This window comes from Salvelinus namaycush, chromosome 30 (genome assembly GCF_016432855.1).
Source record: "Salvelinus namaycush isolate Seneca chromosome 30, SaNama_1.0, whole genome shotgun sequence".
Taxonomy (NCBI): Eukaryota; Metazoa; Chordata; class Actinopteri; order Salmoniformes; family Salmonidae; genus Salvelinus; species Salvelinus namaycush.
Genome location: NC_052336.1, coordinates 12,166,556 through 12,177,531, shown reverse-complemented (window position 1 = coordinate 12,177,531; position 10,976 = coordinate 12,166,556). Strand labels below are relative to the sequence as shown.

General features: G+C 41.6%; 1 protein-coding gene across 1 annotated transcript in view; it reads left to right on the top strand.

Annotated features, from left to right (window-relative positions):
* Window positions 1–10,976, top strand: part of LOC120025328 (potassium voltage-gated channel subfamily C member 1-like) — a 28,081-nt gene continuing 17,105 nt past the window's right edge. The window contains exon 1 of the mRNA XM_038969851.1: window positions 1–549. Within this exon, the coding sequence (XP_038825779.1) occupies window positions 13–549 (537 nt within the window). The 5' untranslated portion in view covers window positions 1–12. The remainder of the gene's footprint in view (window positions 550–10,976) is intronic.

The window sequence follows — 10,976 nt, the reverse complement described above, 5'->3', positions numbered from 1 at the left end:
CTAAGCGACGCAATGGGACAAGGCGACGAGAACGATCGTATTGTGATTAACGTGGGAGGTATCAGACACCAGACCTACCGTAGCACCCTTCGTACATTACCGGGCACCCGGTTAGCTTGGCTCGCCGAGCCCGATGCCCACAGTCACTTTGACTATGATCCCAAGATTGAAGAATTTTTCTTTGACCGGCACCCGGGTGTGTTTGCCCACATCCTCAATTACTATAGGACCGGGAAGTTGCACTGCCCTGCAGATGTTTGCGGCCCGTTGTACGAGGAGGAGTTGGCATTTTGGGGTATCGATGAGACTGACGTGGAACCATGTTGTTGGATGACTTATCGGCAACATCGAGAGGCCGAGGAGGCATTGGATAGTTTTGGGGGTGGGCCCCCCGAGAATTCAGAGGAGGATGGGGATGAGGAAACGCTGGGAATGATCAATAGGTTGGCTCTTGATGGACCAGATGCCAAATCCGGGGGGCATTGGCGACGTTGGCAGCGGTTGCTTTGGGCACTCTTCGAGGATCCCTATTCTTCTAAATATGCAAGGGTAAGTAAGGATTGAAATCAGTCATCTTGAGTCAATAAAAGTTTAGATAGGCCTACTAATGGCCTGGAAAAAACAATGCTTTACAATCTCTCTCTCTCTCTCTCTCTCTCTCCATGCCCGCGCGCTCGTGCATGTGTGTGTGTGAAAGAGAGATATTTGCTTTAACATAGTTCCTTTCACGCCGCTCATCCAACGTTCACCCAATAAAAATTGGATTCATAGTATCTTGCTAATAGGGCTCGTGAAAATTAATTGGGATTTTAAGATAGAAATCTGAAGTTGGTACATAAAGTTGAAATCTGAAGTTGGTACATACATTTTTAGACGTTTAAATGAATGACATATACCCATTGATTATTGAATAATATAACTTACAAATTCCTGATTAGCTTAGTTCAACTGTCGTAGCCCATCAGAACCCAAAATATAAGCTTGTTTTACTTAATTGTTAAACAAGGCAATTGTAAACAAACACTGTATTGCCCCTAAAATATTGATATCATGAATGGTCAGAACTTGCATCCATAGCCCTGTCTGGGAATTTGAAAGTGGTTACATTTCTCCAGCCCCATCTCTCAGCTGTTTACCAGAACAGTGGTGGGGTAAAGGCTTTGTTATTGTTTGAACTACAGATTTCCCCTTTAATGGGTCCATCGCCGCACACAAACGTATCGCAAAGTGATGATGCACTGCGCTCACTCTCTGAGATGTGCATTCTGGGCATCTTGTCGCATTGATCGACTGCCTCCTTTCCTGCAGTTCAGCTGTGCAACATGCAGCCACCCTGCTTTCAGTCCATGTGAGGTCTTATGAATTATCTCACAAGGTCTAGATAAAATAAAACTTAGAATGAGAGTTTAATTGTTTATATGCCCCTCACCGTTTTTAATGAGGACCAGGATGTGTGGGGGAGTTAACAAGACATGCACTTGGCTCTTTCCTAGGCTGGAACAGAATGGTGATCAAGGAGAGGAATATTTGTGATGGTCAATAGTTACATTGCCTGTTTGGAGCTGTCCATGTTCTGTAGGCTTGTAGCTGTATTTAGAACCTAATTATTAGCTTTGCCTGACCTTTCTGTCTCTTCTCCTTGTAAATGAACTTAGCTTTGAACAACAACACCTATCACACCTGGTATTCCCATTTCCAATTCATTTTAGTTTCACTTGAAAACAATTCAAAAGTAGTCTCTTACTGACCCAATAGGATCCTGACCTACTGACCTGAGACAGCTGTGAGGAGATGCAGGGATCAGAAATCTATCCTCCCCTAGCTCAGCACAGGATACAACATGTTAGAGTATAACATCTTCAGAATGTATCTATAATCAATCAACTGGTCAATCAATCAATATGCATTATGCAGCATATATGTTATGTTTTGGTTAGTTATTGGTCCCCTTGCTGTTCCTCGGAGACTGAGCAGTTTGCAAATTAAGTAAGTGCAAGCAATAGCCTCTGCTTTGGCTCTGGCAATTTCCATAAATGCTTAGATCAATGTATATAAGTGCATCTGCTTACTCGTTTAGACTGGAGCATACTGGCTTGACTCCATCTTTTGCACCTCTCAATTCTCCTGAGGGGCAGTGATTACAATAGTGCAGGGTTGAGTAACAGTATAGTCTACCCTCTCTCTTCCACTAGTCTATTGTCTCCACTCTGGTTCTCTCATATAGCCTCCTTCCCATTTTCTCACTCTCTTTACCTGTTTCTCATTCTCAGTCTTTCATTGTGACAGTAAATCGTTGAGTTACTATGAATGACCATGTACTGGTGCCTTAGCAACTGGCGATCACATGAACCATAGAGACCATGCAGTGTACACAGACACACCATAGGGCCTTCACAGAGCATTGTGAGAGCAAAACGTGAAGCTACAGTTGTAGGATCTTAATTTGATCACTTATGTTGCTGCGAATGCACCTCAGGAAATGCAGTTGAGCTTTGGGGTTTACATAAATTCACTGAAAACCCACACTAACACACGGTTACATTAACAGTATTGCACTTTTCATGTAGCCTAAATTTGGTCAGCTATTAGCCTAACGACCGATCAAGCAACATTATGGAGTAAATGTTTAAATCCTGTTGCAGCAAGATTATTTTGCTGTGACAATCCTGCTGTACTGATCAATTATGTGAGATGAACTAGCCAGGGAGTCGATTAGTTGTTATTAAATCCTCATTAGGCCCAGTTTTGGTCAGCAGGGGCAAACGTAACACTGATCTCAGAGGAAGAACATATTGACCATCCGTCCTTATCTTTTGCTCCAGTAACGTTGGTTTCCTCCTATGTAAATAATAATTATAGAAGGAAGAAAGGAAAGAATCACATTTTTATATCCCCTTTGTTGGTGCTGGGCGACAAGGAGGGCCTCATTATCACCTTTCTTAATAAAGGAGACCTGTCAGCTTTAACGTGAGGAGCCTACTGACCATACAGACACCCTGCCAGCTACCACGACCTTCAGCTATCTGTGATGAAACTGCTTGAGTTTAGAATGAGATCCACTCTACTTAAAATGAGTGAGAAAAGTCCACCTACATGGAAAGTAGCTATACGTCTACGTAATCACCCTAGAGAGACAGTGTGACTGGGACGGCAGCTTCTAACCACCACAGAGTGAGTAACAGATCCAGGCTGAACTGAACATAGCAAGGCTGGTTGCTCCTTTGGGGGCTGGAGCGATTAGCGTTAATTAGGCCGCAGAAGCAGAGTTGGGCACAGACCCTGGTAATTAATGGAGAGAGAGGGAGGCATCCTATTACACTAAAGACATGCTGCATGGCTAACCTAGCCACACTTTAACAGGAAGTCATCTAGGTTTTAAGGAGATCCACACGGAGACCGACTCGTCTGGAGGGCTGGGGCCGAGATAGATGGACATATTGTTTTATCAAACAACACCAGCTCTTAGTCTATCATGTGGCATGCTGTAGTACATTGAGGTTCACATGTGTAACTGTATGAACACACATCATGCACATGTAGGTGAGCATGTGCATGATACACATCGACACAGTCCAACTCCAATAGGGAAATGCACAAACCAATCAAAAGCTGGTCACTGAGATATCTAACGCAGCTCTTGCTCCCAAAAGAAGTGGAGCAGGACACCCCTTAAAAATCAGTGGGGTTCGTCCCTACGCTCCTGTATAATTAATATTCCATGCAGAGAGGAATGAGGCACCCAGCTAAAAGCACTCAAACTGGGGCAAATATAGAATACAGGCCTCTCACGCCACCATTACACTGCCAAACAGAAAGGAAAGTTACACTCACTTGTTCTGCCTTCATCTACAAGATAACACGGGCTCCAACAACCTTTACTCTGAACATACACCCAACAGTCATCTGACAAATCCTAAACACAAAAACAATTTGATCTTCATGACCTGCAAAACCACAATATTTTCTGTCTTTCCAGTTTCGGCCTGAATGGTCTGGCATGGTGAGGGAGTGTTTATCCAGTTTATTCATCACTTTTGTTCATTAGCTATACATGCTGGCATAGCCATTACCTCAGCCAGACCATACCATCTGACATGGGGGTGTCACTCAGATTTATCCCACTGAAGATATAACCCATATAAGACCGTTTTTTAAATGTTGAGCCCTCCCTGTTGACATACTTGCCCTACTTAAGGACAACCCAGTTTTCACAGAAAACACTCATGTGTGGCTCTCAAATATCACTATGATTATTGAATGAAATACATGTCTTTCAATAGCTTACTCTCAATGAAAAGAAAATAGATTAAAACTACAGTGATTTTAGCTAAGTTTTGATTGAGATTGTTTTTCATTTGAATGTTAAGTCAAACTGAATGTGTTTCTTGCTCCGTGCTAATTGGTGGACCAGAAATGGACAGAGACATTAGGGACAGCAGGCAGGGTGACAGCCTGATTATGTACGAGGTGGGAAGTAAGGCTTCACTGAGGGAAGCAGGGATATCCTCAGAACGCTGTCAACAATGTGACTAGAGGCTATTCAACGGATCGTCATGTTTTTATCTGACATTAGGCATATTATGTCAGAATTCCCTCAGATTCATCTGATGTTTATTCACATGTTCATAAGTGTATTTATATTAAGTGTGTGACTTAAACAAATATGATTTAGTATGACAAATATGAAATAACCAAGATAGCCACACAGTATACTGTACAGCAGGATGCAACTACCACAACAATATCACAGGCATGTTTGTGGACAATAACATACACCTACTGTATGCAGTCACTTGCTATTGGTATGTGTGGCCAAGGTGATTACTGATGGATATAGGCCTGTCTGCTCCAAGACCTCTCCATCACGGTTCACAACTCCACGGTGTCTCCCTCCAAGAGTGCAAAGAGACATGACGTGACCCTGGACAACACCATATTGTTCTCTGCAAACATCAAAGCAGTGACTCGCTCCTGCAGGTTCATGCTTTAAAACATCCGTAGAGTACGAGCCTACCTCAGACAGGAAGCGGGCACAGGTCCTAATCCAGGCACTTGTCATCTCCCGTCTGGACTACTGCAACTCAATGTTGGATGGGCTCCCTGATGTGCCATCAAACCCCTACAACTTATCCAGAACACTGCAGCCCGCCTGGTTTTCAACCTTCCCAAGTTATCCCATGTCACCCCGCTCCTCCGCACACTCCACTGGCTTCCAGTCAAAGCTCGTATACACTAGAAGACCATGGTACTTGCCTACAGAGCAGCAAGAGGAACTGCCCTTCCCTACCTTCAGGCTATGCTCAAACCCTACACCACAACCCGAGCACTCCGTTATGCCACATCAGGTCTCTTGGCCCTCCTACCCCTACAGAAGGGCAGCTTCCGCTCATCTCAGTCCAAGCGCTTCTCTGTCCTGGCACCCCAATGGTGTAACCAGATTCCCCCTGAAGCTAGGACAGCATAGTCCCTGCCCATCTTCCAAAAACATCTAAAAACCTACTTCTTCAAAGAGTATCTTAAATAATCCCACAGCAACTCCCCCCTCACCTCGCCCCATTTATAAAATAAAAAAGGATTTTGTGATCTAACTCTTGCATTTGATTTTCCCCTCTTACTAGCTCTGACTTTGCTGTTAGCTACTTTATTGAGGAAAAATCTACTTACTATGGCTATCTTAAGATGAATGCACTAACTGTAAGTCGCTCTGGATAAGAGCTTCTGCAAAATTACTAAAATGTAATTGTTTTGTGTGAGTGGTGTGGGCAGCAGTGATGATGAGGAATGGCACACTGGCACTGAGCACGGGGATCACTGACACACATGGCCTAGGCAAATGTTTTGTATGTCTGTTGCTGGGGGAGTCCATAATCAGAGAGAGCAGGCGTTAAACCCAGGCCATGGGATAGCATGATGATGTACTGACCACGGCTTCCTTATAACGCTCACTTATTGCTATCCCAACCACTTCAGCCAAGTGCCTGAGTCCTTCAGTATCTCATCATTTACTAGGGTGTTGATCTGCCTACATATATTGTCATTAATGTTACAGTATGTTATGCCTCTGTGCTTGAGTCTCAGTAATCATAAGGGCTCTTGAGCTAAGTTAGTATACATAATTCAAGAATAATTCTCTATCATTTCTGTCCTCTCATCAAAATAGAGGCTTTCATAGTCGATGTGAGTGATTTACCCAAAGCAAGGCTTTGGAACAGTTGGAACAGAGCCACATTATGTGTTGGCACTATCAAGTCATGTTATTTGAAGTGTTTTAGATAACTTAGAGCCAAAACTAATTGATAGACGGTTGTAGTAAAGGCTTTGCCTTTGATATTTGAATATGGCTGGCTTGAAGAAGATATAGTCAAGATGTGCAAGTTCTCATTATTCTTCTTCCTATAGTTTCAGATGACCAAATCTGTTGTGGTTTATGTATGAATGGATTTGTATAGTTCATTATAGTGCAGTAAATGCTACATATGCATTCTCTCTTTTCGATGTGCACAGTAATACAGGAAATCAGTTAAGTGGGATTGCCTGTTTCATAGCAATAACCTTTTCATGTTTTATCTCCCATCAGAGACTGCAGTAGGTGAGTGGAACAGGGAGGGAGGTGGTGGTGGAGCTCTGAGCTAACTCAGCATTCTGAGGCATCATACAGCTTCGGCAGCACACGGTTCAATCTCTACTGTGTCTACTGGCACTCTCAGATCATACTCTGACAGGGTAATCTAATTACAACCTAATACTAAAAACAGCCATGGTTACCAATGGCTATTACTGTGCTAACAAATGTCTTCCAAACAAATGTTCAATCAATCAGTTCAATATGACTTTCATTTTACAGTATAAAGGATCTGGTGTAGGCTATTTGTTGATTTGTTGGAGAGAAAACCAATATAGTCGTTTTTACATTTGCATAACCTTGTGTATGTTATATGAATTTTGTTTCTGGACTTGACTGTCTGTATAGCATTAACAGGGAGTCATGCTGAGACCATTGACGATATAATATAATTTTTTATCAATGAAAGCCACTTATGATATTAGCCGTTGATTCAAATGTTTTTTATTACCTTTATTGTAGTTAACAGGGAGTCATGCTGAGACCAAAGTCTCTTTCACAGATGAGCCCTGTATACACATCAGTACACATCAAAAACATCAATATTCACATCAATATTCACATCGTTATAGCAAAAGGAAAACACATACATGATGATACAGGAGGGGCTGAACCAACTGTTCATGAGGTCTTAGCTGTTTATGTTGTCGGTAGTTACATTGGAATGTCTCTATTTATTGACACTGCTTTTAAACGGTCAGTCAAGGCCTTTCTAGAACTGCAAGGGAGTTCACACAAAGGCTAAGCATCTCATGTACTAAAACGTAGATGGACAATTATTAGGCAAGGCCTGTAACTTGATCCCTACACGGTAAAAATAATGCATGTTGTTTTTAAGGTAATTTACTGGGAGCCAGTTACATTTAAGTCATTTAGCAGACACTCTTATCCAGAGCAACTTACATTTAACCTTTATTTAACTAGGCAAGTCAGTTAAGAACAAACTCTTATTTTCAATGATGGCCTAGGAACAGTGGGTTAACTGCCTTGTTCAGGGGCAAAACGACAGATTTGTACCTTGTCAGCTCGGGGATTTGAACTTGCAACCTTTCGGTTACTAGCCCAACGCTCTAACCACTAGGCTACCCTGCCGCCCAAAGTTGGCAGTTACCTGTAAGTTACTGAAGAAAACGGTACAGTATGTTACTGTAAATATTACAGGATTTTTTTAACCCCACGGAGACAGTCCTTGATTCACAGAAAACAACATTATCCACCCTCATCATGTGAAAAGGTCCCCTGGGTTCTAATTTAACATATTTTGCAGACACTCTTATCCAGAACAACTTATGAGTGCATTCAGTTTCATATTTGTTCATACTGGTCCCCCGTGGGAATCAAACCCACAACCCTTGCATTGTGAGTGCCATGCTCTACCAACTGAGCAACACGGCACCTCACACTTTGTTTCTCATCTCTCTCATGCAGATTCATGCCTAATAACATTTAGGAACAAACTCAAACAAACACACTTTACATGAAACAAATACACTATATATACAAAAGTATTTATCTAAAATTACACATACTGCATGTAATACACACTCATAAACAGGCAATGCAAATACATTGTCACAAACGCATACAGTAAGCACAGAGAAAGGCAGATGGATGGAGGGAAAGGTCGTTACATAAGAGAACGTGACATGCTTTCATCTCTAGGAGGCATGAGTCTAAAAGAGACGGAGAGTGTGGGAGGGGTTGTAGGAGAGAAGGGTCTGGTTGCAGTTTTATTTTGTTTAGCATTGACTCAATGCTGTCTCCTACACTTACAATGGCACTGTGACTGAAACATCTACAGACATAGGATCTTAATTTGAGGCAGTTTGCTACAGCAGGAAAATAATCTTACAGCTATAGGAAATTTGAATTATTATGTGGATTATAACTAATGGACCTTTTTTGTAGGGGTTGATACATTTTTTGTTAGGGCAAATCATGTCTGAAATGCCAAACTTTAGAAGTCTTTTTAATACTCAAAAACACCACACGTTTGCATTTCAGCAACAAAAAAGTGATCAAATTAAGATCCTACATCTGTAACTTACTTCAAACATTTCCTGATTAAGCATTTGATATACTTGACATGTACACGCTTTCTGTGGCACAGTCTACGTTGCAGCCTTTTAACTTAATTACATTGTGTATTCACTATCTCAATGCATCCTCTCAAACAAACGACATGCTTGCGATGTTGTTGTGTATTGTTAGATATTACTGCACTGTTGGAGCTAGGAACACAAGCATTCTGCTACACCTGCAAGAACATCTGATAAATATGTGTATGCGACCAATATAATTTGCAGGGTAGAACCCACAGCAAAATCCAAATATCTCCAAATATTTTGTGCTCAATACCATTGATTTAATTCAATATTGAATGTTAATATCCATGCAGTATTCTGCTCAGTGGTTGTGTCCTTAAACTAGCAGGTACAGCACACTGCCAAGTGTCACACTCAGACTTACATACAGTATTTCTTATGGTCACATTTCTATCTTTATTCATCTCTGTCCATTAATCTTCTTATTTAGTGGTGTTGTTGTTAATTCAGTTCCATGTAGCAGAGGCTTGGTAGTGAAGCTGCTGGGTGTTTATTTCCCAACGGTATGGCTCCTATAACCATCTCTGATGAGTGTGTGATGTGTTCTGACAGAAAGGCCTGCTGATTGGTTTCCTTGGAGGAAGGTTATATTCTCAGTTATAAACTCAGCGTTGTCTTTGGCTCCCTCCCACTGAAGGGCGAGGCCTGCCAGCCTAGACACAAAGGGAAAAGAACCACCCTCTCAGAGCTGAGAGGTGCAGTGCAAGTGCTTGCTTGCTCTGGTCAGTCTGCAGTGTAGACATTATGTTTGGGTCGGCGTCAGTTCTGTGCATGGGATTGCATGAGTGGGATTGTAGGTAGGTAGTCCTGTGTGAAGGCGGTTCCTTCACCTGTAATGCAAACAGGACAATGGCTCATGTTCAGCACTTCTACTTATTTGCTGCAAACCGGAATAATACAGTTAAAGGATCTTGATTTGATCCCCCTGTTGCAGGAGAGCTTTCCCTCGATGCAGGACATTTAAAACTTGTAGTGTAATTGAGGGTTAAAGAAGGTTTCTGAAGGTTGTCATTTCAGACTTGATTTTCCCTTACGAAAAAATTATATCAACCCCTACAAAAATGTCCATTAATTATAATCCACATAATATTTCAAATGTCCTGTTGCTGAAGGATTATCTTCCTGCTGTAGTAAATTAGCTCAAACTAAGATCATACATCTGTACGTTATGTCTTTTGGGTTATTTTCACTTGCCTATTACAGGGGTGGAAATTTGACTTCCTAATGGTTCATTCAAATGACTTCCTGGCTTTCTGTAACACTGATTTATCACAACTCAACAAGCTAATCACACATCTATTACGGAAACACCCCCACACCCAAACCATGACAACATACAGTAATTCACATGAGTGTGTTATAATGCACTTTGCCTCTCATTTATAGTTAGACACTCACTCATTCGTTTTCTGTAAATGTTGTTGATACATGTTATGTTGAGAACACCAGATCAAATACATCACAATCTGCCTTGGATGATGTTTACACACACAACCATGCATGCTAACAAGCACATGCTTTCACACACACGCTCAGACACCTTCATGCATGCACACACATTGCTTGTGCTGCAGGTCAGAGGTAAGAACGAGGAAGGGTGGCTCTCATGTTGGCTCAATGTATTATAATATGAGATTAGCAGTTTGTCTCAAGATAAAGCTTTTAGAGAATGCATTTAGGATACAAATGACGCACATGCCATGATACCACTCTGTCAAGAAGTTCCTCAATGATGTGGTGATCGTTTCCCGTATCTACTGTATATTACCGTACTGTTTCTATGTTCAGTACCAGCAGTCTGTAGGCATTCATGGAATAAAGATAAAGGAAAGGTTAGTCAACATTTTTCAAAGATAGCTGTTTCATTTCCTTTCGCTGGAGAGTTCAATTGGACTCATGGAATTTGTGTTAACGGCTCAAGTTCCCTCATTAGTGAACAATATGATACTTTTCCAATGTTCCAGGTTTTCCTCTAACAGCTGCATATCATACATTATTAATAATGATGTTGCTGTATTGATACGGATAGTTGACCATGTTGAAGAAAATGTTGGTTGTTCTGAGAACAATGTCACATGGACTTAGATGTTGGATATTCTGCACAGGAAGTTGACAGCAGTTAGAATTGATTCTCAGTCCAATGACAGGTCTCAGTAATTGAGCCCATGCAGGGATGCTGCTGATTTGTTTTCACACCAGTGAAAGAATGGAAGCAAGTCTGTCACCTTTGCTGGGCTTGTGAGAGAAAA